The 16149-nt window shown below is 36.2% G+C and overlaps 1 protein-coding gene across 15 annotated transcripts in view; it reads right to left on the bottom strand.

Moving 5' to 3' along the window:
* Positions 1 to 211: 211 nt before the first annotated feature.
* The window catches only part of LOC136828379 (TGF-beta-activated kinase 1 and MAP3K7-binding protein 2-like), a 269956-nt gene continuing 254018 nt past the window's right edge, over positions 212 to 16149 (bottom strand). For 8 of the 15 annotated variants that reach the window (XM_067086354.1, XM_067086356.1, XM_067086358.1 and 5 more), the window contains 2 exons: positions 13090 to 13161; positions 212 to 1685 (listed from right to left, as the gene is read on the bottom strand). In XM_067086354.1, the coding sequence (XP_066942455.1) occupies positions 13127 to 13161 (35 nt within the window). In that variant the 3' untranslated portion in view covers positions 212 to 1685; positions 13090 to 13126. The remainder of the gene's footprint in view (positions 1686 to 13089; positions 13162 to 16149) is intronic. The other 7 variants (XM_067086355.1, XM_067086357.1, XM_067086363.1 and 4 more) reach the window with 1 other exon arrangement.

Genomic DNA, 16149 nt, shown 5'->3' with positions numbered 1-16149 from the left:
ACCTGCTTCATGTTTAGTTGAAGTAATCTCAGGTAGACTGTCAGGTGGTGATTGCTTTCAATGTGTCTAGCATATTTTTCTCACTGTCTCAGGGTGTATTTTGTCCTATGTTTTCCATTCTTAAGAAAAAAAAAAGACTGAATTAGGTTTCCCAAATTATGTTTAAAATATCACTTAAAAATTAGGTTTTGTTAGGTTAATGAAACTTGTGTTTAATATCTCTTTTTATCTTCATAGACAACAATCGTCTTAGTGTACAAATATTGCTGGTCTGCATTGTTTTTCAGGCTGCAGATTACTTTTTATTTCAAGGAGGAAGTCTATCTATACAATCAAGTTATAAAAGGATAGATTTATAATTTGCAGTGACTAGCATGGTGTAGTAGTAGAATATTAATATATTTTGTACCTTCATGTAATAGTTATAATAAGTCTTTTACCAAAGTCATTAAAAGGTAGACACTGCTAATGCAATTTTTTTAGTTAATTTTTAATTAAAAAGCCTAATAATCTTAGTACACTTGACTACCATGTAAAGCTCATGGAAGATACCATGTAAAAGCTCATGGAAGATAAGTTCATTCAGTCTCCACTGTTAAAGATTTGTCTTGATTTATCTTTGGTTTACCAGCTTCATAATCTAATAAAAACTTGTCAAGCCGCATATATCTAGCCATTTGATAGTCTAGAAAAAAGATAGGGACCAGAGTGTGGTTTTATTTTTACAAGAAACATGTACTGTACTTCATCTGTTTATAGGTGCTTAAGTAAAAACAAACAGTAATTACAGGAAAGACAATGTACTCTGGTCCATGGAATGATAATTGGTAATGGTTTGCTAACTTGAAAAGTTATAAAACCCCTACACAATATGCCTTGCATATATTTCATACACAAGATAAATTAGTTTCTTAATTATTTGTTTATAGTTGTGTATGACAATAAAAAAAAATGCTTCCTCAAATATCACAACCATACCATGACTTTTTCATCAATGAATTTGATGAATATCATATGCAGATTAAATCATAAAGCTGCATTCATTAGTGAAAGCACAGATTACATTCACTAAAAGTCACTGGTCTTGTAATCATATCACTTTGATCTCTACTCTGCTAATACAAAAATAATAAAATGTGGTTTCTAGTTTATTTCTTAGCTGAGAATTCTGTTTATTCTACTGAAGTTAAAAATATATGAGCACAAGCATCTGGGAGTTAACTTGTAATTGGTAAACCTGTATTATGAGAGGTCTCCATATTTTTAACACAATAGCTGAGGAAACTAGCATAAAAAAAAAAAGAGAAATTCATAAGATCGTGGGCTATGGTAAATGCTGATTAGCCCAAAATTGTCCAACACAAAATTCATTCCCAACTAGAAACTTGCTTTGCAGCTAGATACTGCTATCACATCAAAAATGAAAATTAATTGTTGAAATTTACAATCTTCTTCAGATTTAAATGAATTGAGCAAAGTCCTGATGAAAATACTACCAATCATGAACGAACAGTAAATTTCTTGTTAAAGTGCACATAACCATACATGGCATGCAAAGCCCGAAAGCCTAAGTTAATGTGAACTTTAGGTTTAGAAGTGTGCAATGCAGATGAGGCTTCAGTAGAAAAGTGCCACAGGTCCCGTTGTAGTGCTGTCGCTGTGACAGTGCTAAGGAAGATCCCTCACTGCAAGTAAGAATAAAGGAAAGTTAATGTTTATCAATAAACAGTTGTAATGAATGTTTTTAGCACCTGGAATTGCTTATTAAATTTGTATTAACATTGTGAAAACACTAAGCATAAAAATTTTCAATATGAAACTCCACTGCTATTACTAGATTTTTGTCACAAAATATTACTGTGAAAAATAATTACTGTACTGGAAGTTTCATATCTTTCATGAAAAAAAAAAAATTTTCATATGTGGCTGCACACATGAAATCAATATACCACAAACCATTTGCATGTCAAATCAAATGCACTTCAATGTTTGGTTATTGGGTCAAGTTTTTTTTAGTGTGTTTGTAGTTAAATTCCATGTGTACACTGGAACAAATTTTAACTCCGTAGGCATAAGATTACTGAGATTATTACTCTACTGACATTTTGTTTGTATTTTTACTTTAAAATAATTTGTATGCCCAAGAAATACAAACCTCTTTATTTTTTTTTACTATGCTTAACATTCAGAAAGGTGTAGTCAGCTGTGCTGAATTCCTTCAACAAATGTTGAGAGGTATGCTTTGGCAAGCTAAAGTGACCATAGGGGCTGGGAGGAAGGTGCTACCAGCACAATGAGAAGTGTATTTATGGAAATTTTTTTTTTAATTCTTTTTTTCTTTTGTGTTGAAAATTCTTAGTATGCTGAATCACAATTCAGAAATGTGAGTAAGTTGATGATGAGTACAGTATTTGCAGTCCTTGTATTTCCAGAGTTGTGAATAACTTGAACAATGCTCACCATTGAGATATATTTATGAGAGAGCTTGAATTTCCATTAAAACAGTCAACAAAATGGTGCTACTCTTTTGCATACGTAACAGCTTTGCTTTGAAGTGCTCAGTGAATAACAGGATTGGACTGAAGAGAAAAGCTTGGATAACAAAATCCGCTAAACGAACATTGACTTTGTCTCTACAATAATGAAGTTAGTAAATGGAATGACACCCTGAAAAAAAAGGAAGTGAAATCAGATTGGCTTCTTGCACTAACAAGTAGATACCTTTTGAGCCAACAGAGGATATATCAGGACTGTGAGCCTGGCATTAACAAGATCTAAGACCTCATATGCAGTGCACCTTGGACAAGCTCAGGCAAACCAGCTTACGAGACCATGCCTTTCACGGTTATTCAGCGCTCTCACTGAATCTGAAATGGACCTATCTGCTGCACAGCCTTATAAGGGTGGACTGGCAAAAAGCACTGTAGTGAAGGTGAATCTTATTCCTCAATATGAAGTTTAATATGAAAGGCAGCATACTTCAAGTGCAACTCTCCCATGACTTAACAGAACTTGAATGCTTTGAGGGTTCACTGGATAATACCCAAGCAATAAAGGTTTACAGCCTGCAAACTAAGGTTAAAACTCCTAAAGTGTAGCTGCCACAAGACTTGGCCACGATGGTAGCTCTCTGGGTTTGTCTTACGGTTAAGTGTTCGTTAGTCTGGGAATACTGATGTAAATATATGGTGGGGCAGAAGAATGGAAAACTGAAAGCCTCCAGGTTTTCCAAGCTGTTGATTAATATATTGCTTGGATTAATAATATATTTTGTGTTTTGGAATTGAGAGTGGCACTGGAGAGCAGTACTTGGCTGCTTATAATGTCTCAATTAGGTCTAAAAGGGTGCAGGACTTCCCAGAACCATCTAAATACTACATGATGTAGTGAACAATTTGTATGAATCACATGGCTTTGGCCTACAAATTTTTTTCATTGGTACTACAGATTTTTTTCACTTGCCCATTAAAGGATCTGGGGTCATGTTGCACAAGATATCTAATTGCTTTCCCCTGGGATCCTCGAGGTATGCAACCATATTTAAGTTCACCATTATGAAGGCTGCGATTTCCTAAGTTCTCTAGGGACCAGGACCTCTTTCTGCTTCATAAATTCCAGCATGTTGCTGCAGAGAATGTGCATTCTTTCCATTTCCATGTCCTCAAGACTTGCATTGTAACAGGAACTCCCAAGCATTCTGTCTGTTCAGGTAAAATGTTTGGCACTACATAAAATAAGGATGCCCTTGCTGCAAGGTAGTGCTCCTCCTCCACCACTGTATGCAACTCTTGCACAATTTGTCAATAAAAATCCTAGCTGGTTGTCACAAAGAATTCTCTAAGAATTCTAATCTGTACTCAGAGACCTGGAGATAAACTTTACCAGTGGTGTCCTCTCCTAGCAGCAGTGGGCCTCAGTGAGGTCTGAATAGTTAACAGTCATGCCACTGATGTGGTTTCTGACTTATGCTTTTGGGATAAAAAAAAAAAAAATCATAACCCACTCTTAGCAGCAATGGGCCACAGTGAGGTTGGTCTGAGGAACCAAAAAGTTGTGTGTGGTGACACCTGATTCTGAATAGTGGCAAAGCTGAATGAGACTGTGTAGCATTAGAGGATGATTGTCTCTTATATACTCCAAGATACTCCAATAGGGTGGTGAGTTCCTTCTTAGGTGGTGTTTGTTCGAGACCAACACTGAATTATGCAGTCTTCATCAACCAGCCACTAACTTGTGATCCTGGAGTTTTAACAGTCGCCCATTGTAATGGTAGTGTCACAATGAGGGCTCAGAAATCAAAAGAATGATAAGTAGCTGCCAGATAGGCAGTGGAGAATATATTTTGGATCGGACGGCACTTGCTGTTACTTCTTAACCACCTGAAAGAAGAAATTCTGCTACAAAAAGAGGAAAATCACAAGTCATCTTTCAGGTTTCGTTCCTCTTGCTCTGATAAGGAATGAATTGCCCTCAATGCAACAGTCTCCAACGTAGCTGCCCGCTGTAATCTGTGGATCAAACGTTATGCCATGCAGTTGTGACTGAAATGTCTAGAAGTTGATGTGCATGATTGTGCTTGCTCAGAATATTGTAGAGTCAGCATCAATGTGAACTATATTGCAACCTGTAAGAAGAGATCAGGATTGCATCGTTCATTGATTGAATAAACATTATACTGTAGTGATCTAATGCCAAAGACAAGATGAGTGCAATAAAAGAATGCTGAACCAACCACCAAAAATTTTTGAACCAAGCAGCACATTCTCCGATTCAAGAATTCTTTCTTCTAGTAACTCAGCACTGCTAACTGTACTTTTTTTGGCATTAAGCACAAGTAAAATAAAGAGTTATGCACATTGTATAGTCAACATATTCTATAAGAGAAACACAATAACTGGCCAGTTTTAATGTATACTATAAACCATACAATCTGCAATGGTAATAAACAAAAAGAGGTTAATATGGTATGCTTTTGTAAGACATGCTAACATTTTATAAAATAATGCTGAAGATAGAAGCACTGATTTTTAGGCCATTATTACATGTAATACTTTAAAACAAGATAGTAAGCGTAAATGTAAGCATTAATGGTTGCACTGAAAAATAACTGAAGTGATTGTCATTCTAACTTACAGGCCCAGAGCTTCATAGGGAAGTCAATATCTATGACATTAATTTATAAACCTTGCATACTTTAATATCCATGGTACTCACTGTTATTCCAGTAAATTCAAACTGCCTTACCTTTGATACCTGTTGTTTCTGACAAAAATTTAAGCACTTTTGTGTCAAACACAATAATTACATACCTCATACAAATATAATAATAGCATGTACAAAACAAAAAAATTACTACAGGAAGTCTTTTGTAGTTATCAATCTTCTATTATACTGTCATTGCCTAATGTGGAATGGCAGCCTCCGAAAGAAATCATGGACATAAAAACAATCTGCAAAATAAAAATACTGTACCATTCCTATGGGTCAAAATTTAAGAGATTCCATTGCAAAGTACTAATGATGTAAGGGAGGGGAAATATGAATGAACACATTTTTACACATTTTCATTATTTAGTAATTGTGACTATACCAACAAAACATGTTGACAGAAAAATCTCCCAGATGTCTTGTACTATGAAGCTCTGCTTAATGACTACTATTTCAAGATGCGTTCTTTTCAAGTCACTGATTTCCTTGTCATATCTCATTATAGAAATTATCTTTTTTTATAGATATTTGCTTGAAAGATCAGTTAATCTTGTCTTTCCACCAATGAGGATTGCAAAGAATGTCTTCCCTGGTCAGGATCCAGATGTATCAGGACATCTGGGTCCCTTACCAACAAAAAGCCAACTTTAGTTGAATGCAGAAGCAACCATGAGGAACCAGTTCCTCCAGCGATACTAGATGATTTATCAACTGCTAAGACTAGGCTTTAAGCCATGGGTGATGAATTAACAAACCATAAACACCCAAAACAAACCAACTTTATGAAGGTGCTTCATACACAGATACGTTACCTATGTGAAATGATCTATGTCTGACTTCTGGTTTATTTACAAACCGATCAAATGGCACAAACCAGAAGAACTTGCATGAGCCAAGACCAGCCATTCATCCAGATTTCGATGGAGGCATGACCTCAGACAAAGAGCCAAGAACTGGAACACATGATCCTCATCAAACAGTGTAGAAACTTCCTGTGAAGAAGATAAATTGGGATGTAGAAGGAAGCATCACTTTGAACTAATGAACTCATGGAACCCCTTTTGTGCATAAATTTCCAGACAGACTGTATCCAAAAAATGGTCACATGAAAAACCTTGAGGCCTCCAGCCTCTCAAACACTTTGGAATGGAGAAGGAACCAACTGTAAAATCCTAGCCTCTCTCTATGAGACCTCTCTTGACAGCACCCAACTGTTGCATGGAGGCCACTTTATCATTGAGAACTTGTACCTTCACTAGACTGGAGGGACAGAACTCAATAGTGATAGATCAATACAGAGGGGGAGAACCTGTGTCAAGAAATAGAAGGTAGTAGCCAATGTGCCAACAGCAAAAACTCAAGGTTCTACGTTGATGGAATTCTAAAAACCCCTGAAGGCAGGCCCGAGAGAAGCTTGTATGGAAAATTGAGCCTTATCTTTACTGGTCACCTTTACCTGGTGACTTATACAATACAGAAATTGACATTAGCCAATCAGTAAAAAAGATTTTGAACTTTGCAGTTGAGAGTCAGAGCAGCACTGATACAGATCACATAGACAGCTTCTCTGGGAGGAACACAAAGCTTGGAGGTGATGTGACACATAAGATAGAGTGCTGAGGGGAATCTCCTAATGGTAAGACATCTTGGCCCAGGAAGCAGGCTGAACAAAGGATGATAATGCTGAAATACCAAAATTTATCATGTTAGCCTGATGGTAGTGGATATAAGGCATAACTAGGAAACCAGAACGTTTATGAAAATCAGAAGCCATGGGGTAAGAAACAGGAGGCAAAGTTCTGTAATAGGCCTGCTTGAAAAGGTCTTGGAAGACTGGATTTTTCTTCATTGTATTCACCAGCATATAGCACGTTGCAAATATCAAGATCCAAAACATGACTCCAGGAGAAAATGAGATGCTCTGACCAGATTTTCTTCCAAAGGTGAACTGATTATAACAAATAAAAGATACCACCAAGAACCCACTACTGCCCATTCAGCAATGTCAAACTCCAGCAGAAGCACTCACACTTCTATCTATTTCCAAAGCTGACCAAATGGTTGATCAAGGTGTAAAGGAGACAGGGACATTCTTTGCAGTGGCCACTATGACAAAAGAAGGCAGCCTAGCTGTGAAGAGCAGCTCAGGATCTGTCAAAATTTTCAAAGACATTGGTCAAGCTGAGAAATGTGATGAGGAGCTCATGGGGCAGTCATAACCCCTGCTGGAACTGTGGCCCATCATGCAAACCAGGATACTTTTGCAGACGGAATCCAAAAACTTTGACGAGGAAACTCAAGCACTGAATCCAACACCTTGTCATCGGCCTGAAGAGCCACAAAGACATCAAGCAGAGTTCAGGAGGGAAGTTGTCATTAAAAATGTCAAGAGACCCAACTGAGTTTTATGCTACCCATATCTATGCAGTTGACATAGATATGGGCAGCATAAAACTGGGCAGTGTCACTGAAGTAGACAGTTTTGATATAGTGATCAGTTCATCCATGGCCAAACAGAAAAGCCAAAACCTGGTCCTGGAACAAAGAGGTAATGTTCTCCTTGAACTGGGCCATGAAGCATCTGCCAAATGAATGACTCCTACAAAGGGTTGGGTGGAATCAGGAGAAGAGTAGGAAGAATGAAGGTAAGAGATGGAAGGAAGAGGCAGTAAGGAGCCTGAGAAATCCCTCCAAGGGAAGTTGGGAAGATTATCTGTAGGGTAGACGTGTAGGGGTGAAATTTCTCCAGGTAACAAGATGGAGGGCCAAGGCTTGAGGTGATGACGTCTCCTAAGCTGAGTGCTTTTAATCAAGGATGACATAAATGAGTTACAAGATTTACCATCCTTGCCCATGCATTTATGCGGAGGCATGATTAGTAAAAAGTAAATCCCTGAATACTACCACAAATTAGGAAACTATACAAATCACAAAATACAAGCAAAATAGTATGCAGCAATGAGACAGAAAACCAAAGTTAACTGTTACTGTGTACTGGCAAAATATCTGTGCAATGTAAACAAAAAAACCCTCTGATATGGAAAGGACAAAGCTTTCCTACAAAGTTCTAATGTGAACCAAAAGCAAAAATTATTTATAGATTTGAAGGAATCACAAGAATGATGGCATATTTAAAAAATAAAAATCAGGTTCCCTTAGTAAAGGCAGTATTACACAAGCACGTGTTCCACCAATTCTTTAGCTTCTTTCCACTAACTGTACCAAGTAGTGAATATCAGTTTTCATATTTGTACAATCTGAGCTGTGTGTTTACTACAGTGATGACTTGCAAGCAAGAACTTAGTGATACAATTACTAATTCTGGCTAAGGTAATTTGTAATAATTTGTAACACTGGTTCATTGGAATTAGTCAACTAACTATTGGCTACCTGGCAAAATGCCAAAAAATGTACCCAGTGATACTGACTTAGTTGGTGTGGTCAGTGCCCCCCTCCCCCTTTCAAAAAAAAAAATCTAAATTAGTGATGGGTGCTGTGCACACAATACTAATCGCATCAAAGTGAAGCAATGAAGAAATATATGTGAATGAAAAAATAATCAGTGGCTATTTTATGATAAATAAGTCTGTAGAAAAATTATAAAAACATCCTCTTCTAGTTGAGCTCTTCTGCATAGCACCATTCATTCCATATGGTTTTCCAATGTTGCTAAAATGCAAGTGTTGTATCTCTAAAACATGACAGTAGGATATGATGAAAATTTAAGAACTTGATGAAGTTGATTAACTATATACTCAACCATTATTGAAAAGAATATAGTCTTACAGAACACTGCTGGTCTTTGAATATCATTATTGTTTAGCATATTTGAGCTTAAAAATCCAGTACCACAAATATGAAAAAACAAAATTTCAGATATTTGGTAAAAATTTGAATACATTAAATTTGTTTAGGATGCAATTAAAGTACTCAAACCCTTGAACAGCAGTAAACTTTGTCAGTCCTTGATGCCATAAAAATCCAATGAATACGCTAAATTTTCTGTTCAGTGTGCACATATCAATATGTAAAAATTTCTTGGAAAGTGTGGCTCCTAAACCCAATAACAGAGGAATCAAGAGTTTGTAAATACTAGTGTCATAGAAGCTATGCAGTAACTTTGTTTTTTTTTTTTTTTCAGGGTCTTCAGTCTACAGACTTTCAGAATTTTGCTATGTGTTATAATTAGTTAATAAATGTTTTATATGAGGTATTACTTTTTCTTCATCCTCAGCACTGCCAGCAAGGTAGCTTTTGCCAGATAACTGACTACTGGGGACTTGAGCAAAATTAATGTGTAAGTAAAATTAACATGTAAAAACTCTCACTTTGCTGGAATAAAAATATTTCAAAATTCGTTACAAAAACTAAGCATCTTCAGGTGTCAATTTTATTGGTGCCTAGGACTAATGATCTACAGTTTATGCTGCAGCTAATGAATCAGTGAACTAATTAAATAATCCATCTACCTGCAGAATGCTATTTAACTGTAAATGGCAGATTAAATGAATGGTAAAAGGGGATAATCAACCTGATAATAAATAAAGTAAGTGATTAAACCCAACATTCATAACTGACCATTATTAACGGAACAGCTGGTAATCTTGAGTGGTTGTCACTTATTATGTGAAGGCTACATAATTAACACCGATATGCAACATAAACTTGTGTTGTGCCAGCACTGTATACAACATAGCATTTGTAATACTAACCTTACAACATTGCAATAACATCAAGCAATGTTAACAATATGATTTTGTTAAGTTTTATCCTGGGTGGTGGTACTGTAAGATAAAACATATGCCATCCTTGAGAAGAAAATGCAACACGATTAGGGATATGAAAAGAAAATTTATTTTCATTGAGAACAACTTAAGAAACAAGCCAGAGCTATATTTTAAGCTTAAAATATAGCTCTGGCTTGTTTCTTTAAGAAGTTGTTCTTGATGAAAATCAATTTTCTTTTCAAATCTCTGATAGTGTTGCATTTTATTCTCAAAGATGACAACATTTTATCTTACAGTTTCACCACCCAAGATAAAATTTAATAAAATTAACTATGAAAGGTTTCCTTGTACAATTTCTTTCCCCTGACTACAATGGACTGGCTAGTTATTCTCAGAAAAATTCTGACTTCAAAATGGGCACTAAATTATATGAAGGAAATACTTAATTATCAAAATGTGAAGTAGCAATAAATTCTTAATTCTTCACTTCTTGCACAAGTGAGCTCAAAAATAACAAAAAAAAAAAAATTTAAGAGAAGTTTTGCGAAGGTTTTTATAACATCTTTGACATTACTAGAATTTATGAAAACCTGATAGAGAAAAAGATAGGACTAGAAGGGTGGGTAAAAGGCTTATAGTAATGGTATACAAAGAAATGGGAGAAGCATGGCACTGTGGAGACTAAAGGAGTAAGGCTACTTGAACATGCTATGAAAATACTGGAGAAGGGGCTGGATGGAAAAGCTGATAAAATTACCAAAATTTATAATTTTCAGTTGGGCTTCATGCCATAGAGATCATCAAAAGCGCTTATTTAAAATAAGCCAACTATAGGCAACGTACCATACAATGAGGATGAGATTACACTAAATACTTGTGGGCTTTGTAAACATATTTGTCAACACTACCGACACAGCTAATTACATGGGCAGAGGATGCCAAAAATACCAATTCAGCTATTGATGTTACCTACAAGAAACTGAGATTACAGTTGTTGCCCATCAAGAATCATCACTGGGTCTCTCGATGCTTAGCACAGTAACAGGAATCTACAAGAGTACAAAAAATAGGGCCCCAGTGGGCTGCTTTATGCAGATGACTTAATGCTAACAGAATCTGAGAAAGAAGGGTGGTGGAAATGTCTAAAAGGTGGGACAGTGTAATGGAAAGGAGAAAACTGAAAATCAATGTCAGCAAGAAAATGAAGCAGATTGGCCACAGTTTTTTGTGGGAAAGGAATGGGGGTGAACATTGTACTTGATACCAAATGTAATGGATGGCATCACAAAAGGGCCCAAGATATCTGATACCCAAAATGCATTACAAGAGTAAAGAGACAGGAGTTGAAAACTTTTTGTGATAGATAAACAAGGTCTTCAATGAGGTAAAATACTTTTATTACCACACAGACACTGGACTACAAAGAAGGAGATGAAACAGCAGTAAGAGAGTAGCTGTAACATGGATGAAATGGAGAGCGAGCTAGACTCCTGATGCCTCATTAGTAAGGAAGTGGACTTTCGATGGGTACTGAAGGCCTGTACTATATGCAGCGGGAACATGAACACTGACAAGAAGAATGGAGAAGATTCTGAAGAAGTTTAACAACATAAAATTAAGATTTATGGTAGGAATTCATACAGTGAATGAAGAATTGGTGGAGAGATCTGATATCAGAACGCTGAAAAAAGACAGTTCTCAAAAACTGAGATGATATGAACATGTGCTGAGAAGGGATGAGGAGCAGTTAGGCAAGAAAGCAGTAGATAAGGAAGTAGCAGGACATGAATCTGTAGGAGTGCCCAGGATATCATAAAGAATGGGACAGATGAAGAACCTAGACCTGATGGGAGTTCAGGCACAAAGAGCACAGGACAGAGAAGAATGGAGAGAACTTGATTTATATCTACCACCACAAAGGGAAAATCAGATGTAAAAAAAACTTTGCTGAAATATTATAACAATGAAAAGGCCAATAGTTCTAGAAATGTAAAAACAGTTATATCTGTACAATAGTAATTATTAAATGTGGTATTGTACATTCTTTTTCTTTCTTTGATAAAGGCAAGTCAGACAAGATTGTATTTGTCTCATAACAATACAAGATTATTTGAAAGGCTTTTAAAGAAGCCTAACATAGTTTAAAGAATCCTAACATAGTAATAACAACAAATTAAAAGGAAGACTTCCAAAATACAGAGGCACAAACTGCTAAAATATATTAAGCCAAGAGATATGAAAACTAACCTGTAATGAGCATTTTTACCTAATTTGCTTATCTTGAAATCTGCCAGTATTATAAAGTATGTCCATAAGGTATGTCCTTAGCATTAAGTCATTTACACAACAACTGATATGGTGCATATGTTTTTGCCAGTGCTAAGAAATACAGATACGGGTAATATTTACCAATAATATATTCAGCAATAATATTATCTTAGTTTTTTATGACATAAAAGTAAGACTTTGACCCCCAAATCAGTGTACCTTTGTACACAGTACCAGTCATTCTCCAAAATGCACTTACTGTACTTGGATCAGAAATGTACTATGAAAACCAAAATCTCCATTTCTGTTCCCTCAAGGGAGACATTGATTATGTGGTGAATTACAGATATGAGAGACACAATATCTCTGATTAGTGAATTACAAAGGAAGGTATTTAATTTTCATGATATTCATGAAATAATATGTTTTGTGTATGATGGACTACATAAGTGTTGTACTGACAAGCTGAAATAAATCTTCAAAAATCCTTAATGAGTCAAAAACTGTCAATACTTGTATAATTTTTCTTTACACAATTTTAATTGTAATGTAATATAAAATTGAAGCTGACATACCAATTTGCATATATGGGTCATGTAAGTGAACTGCCACATGTTAAACCACATGTACATACAGATAATTAGTGTACTGTGAATTCATGAGAAATGTTTACACTAATTGTATGCTATGACCAAACAAACAAATAGTAGTGACAATATTTAAATTAATGTTTATGTGGAGTATGGATCACACATGCAAACTTGGTGATGCAAAAGCTGCTAATGAGGTATTAAGTATGAAAACCACCTATCAGTAATGTGACAAAAACATAATTACAGTACATAGATTCTACTGTTAAAAACCAGCAAAGTTCATGCATGTGTACCTTTATGCTTGAGAGAAGAAAACAAGAAACGAGAAGCCTACACCATCGTCCAGCCAGGATACTCCTGTGACCCTAGAATGTTGAAAGAGCAGAGGTGGTTAGTTGGCAAGCACATGGTGCAAAGACAAGCTTCATGTTTGGTAGATTTTAAGTTTCTTGTACACAGCATGATGGGTAGGGTGGAAGTTTATTGCATGCATTAACTGAAGATAACAAAATTATAAATTAGATTAATACTCTGACACATGCAACACCTACAATAATTTTTTTGTAACCTTTACATATGTATAATGGCATGGCTTGCTAATTCTGAACTATGATATTTTATTGCTTGTACCTAATCAAAAATCCTAAAGAGAATAAACTTTAAAAGTAGTCATGAAGCAAAACTACAGCAGAGTTTACTCATATACTTAAGTCTTTGGCCCTACAACAATTCAAGTTCCATATACATAATCAATATTCAATGAAAAAATGCAGATACTGTACAACAATGTTTCATCTCATGACAATTTATCTGGTAAAAGCATTAAATACTACTTAAACTGATGTATACACATAAAATTTCTCTGGTGTAGACCCCTCAAAAAATACTTCGTAAAAATATGCTATGATAAAAACTGATGTTACTTTATTAATGTTTATCGAAGAATACTGTGCTGACACAGGTGTTATATGGAGACATGTCAGCTAATTCAGTGAATTCATGATGCTTTTCTCTACAATTAAAAACAACTCCAAGCCAGACATCTGGAGTCCAAAGACTTTACTCTAAGATTACTTAAAACTAATAATATACAGTATACTCTTGTACTGTAAAAGTAAAGTGATATAGTACTGTACTACAGTATACACAATTTTCCACCACATCACATGTTGAAATGCTTGCCCTCCATTCTAAAGATAATACTGCTATAATGTTTTCAGGATGGAAAAAGACAATACAAAAACCCTCGCACTATGAGAATACTGTCAAGTTGCTTGTTCATAACTACTGTTTTAGTTAGATTTTATCATAAATGGTAATTAAGAAGTACTGTTCAAGACTGAAGCATATATAGTAAGGAGAAAAACAGGACAATACATAAATGAAGGAAAAGGGTGACTACACAGGAAAGGAACAAGAATATAGTACATTTATTATAGTAATCTAGCATGAGCAAAAGAATAAAAAATTAATTATGAGACATGGAACTGGACTAAGGACCATGTAGTGGGCTAACGTTTTTCCTGAACATTCAACCTTCCCTACCACATGCAGCCACAACTTACAACAGCTTATAACGATTGTAAAACAAGTGTAGTAAAGCAAAAGCAAGAACAATGAGGAACTGCAATTACAATGAATAGCTAGCGCTTGTTATTATTTACAAGATTATTTTTCCATTACAATGTCTGCTTTTATTACCAACTGGGATATAAACACAAGAATGGATAATAAATGTTGTTTTTGTACAAATCCATTAATTCTAAACAGTCTTATTCCAAGTGAAAAGGACCCAGATGCTCTGACATAGGAGATCTGAAAGAAGTAACTCTGCTGTACAGGTGCCAGTCAACTATACCAGGATCACAAGGGCAACACTTCACCCAATCCTCTGTGCTATATCTGCATCTCAAGTGTGAGGGGGCCATGGCATTTATGATTAACAGGATTGTACGAAAATCTGTTTTATTGCAAAACATTGACAAACTCATTTATAACAAATACCCTGATATGCAATTCTGGCAGGAGACCAAAGCAGATAAGCCCTCAGGGGAAGGGTATATGTAGCTGAAAGAAGTCCAAGTCCCCAAAAAAATGGAGTTGACAATAAACCTCGAAATCACAAGTGATTCCATACATAATGGATTTGCAATGGAAGATACAACCCAAGAAAGTAATTCACCAAGCACAAAAGGTATAAAGGCTGTTACTAAAGAAATCACACACCTGTGTGTGTGTCAAACTTGTAGTATGAAGAATGAAGTCAAGTAGGAGGACGAGGATGATTGACACAGATCCCTCCCACCTGAGAGTACACAGACTACAACAACTATAGGTCCTAACAGATAAATATCAACTAAGTACAATCTAGTAAAACCATTCAGACAGTGCCCAGTGCCTGCTTAAAGTATATCAGAGCTAAAAGTTATACTTTAAAGCCAGGGAGGAGGAGGCTCAAACCTCATGAGCTTGGATCCTCAGCAGTGAGAGCACCTCTTGAGAAACATCCACAAAAGCCTGTAAAATGGCTTGCCACAACAATGAGAAATTACAAAAATGACCATATTGATTACTTGTGTGCAGGAACAGATTAGGAGAAAGCTGAAAGGATTCCACTCGGTGGAGATGTGACTTGAGGGCTCCCACAGGAAAACAAAAGACCTGTCTTTGGGAGAAGGCAGGGATAGCAAAAGAAGTGAAGAGCAAGCCATCCTTACTAGATGACTGAATCAAAGCTATGAACTACTAGGCAAACAAGAAGGCTACCAATACCAGTGGCAAGAACAAGACACTTAGCCTGGAAGGGCATAGAGCTCACTATCATGTTTAGAGGACAGGATGATCAGGAATATTGTCTCAAGTCAAATCCAAAAGTGAGGCCTCCAACAGATGCTAGTTAGGAAGCCTGGTGGACTGCAAATTGCCTATGGTTTCCAAGTCTAGCCCATACTGGAGAAAGACTAAGCATAAAGTGAAAAGGTAATCTTTAATAACACAGAAGGACTAAGCTCGACATTCCTCAGGTGCACAATTAAGTCCTTCATCATGGGAATAGAGATCTCGTGAGGATGACAGCCCTGTTCATCACACCAAGCCACATATCTAGAGCGCTTTCAATAGTAAAAGTGTGGTGTTGGCTTCCACAGCAAACTCCAAAAAGGCTCTGGAAGACTGAAACTGATAGACCTAAAGAGGGAAGAGACCTGCATAGTTCATGGCAAGCTCTATAGGGACCAGGAACCATTCTTGCTGTAGCCAAAAGGGAGGAATACATGTCATCCGGCAGTTCAACAAACTTCACTAAGATCTGTTGTAGCATAAGAACAAAAGAAATCTGTAAATACTATGCCCTT

This window comes from Macrobrachium rosenbergii, chromosome 42 (genome assembly GCF_040412425.1).
Source record: "Macrobrachium rosenbergii isolate ZJJX-2024 chromosome 42, ASM4041242v1, whole genome shotgun sequence".
Classification (NCBI taxonomy): Eukaryota; Metazoa; Arthropoda; class Malacostraca; order Decapoda; family Palaemonidae; genus Macrobrachium; species Macrobrachium rosenbergii.
The sequence above is the reverse complement of the archived record's forward strand: the minus strand, read 5'-3'. Positions and strand labels throughout refer to the sequence as shown.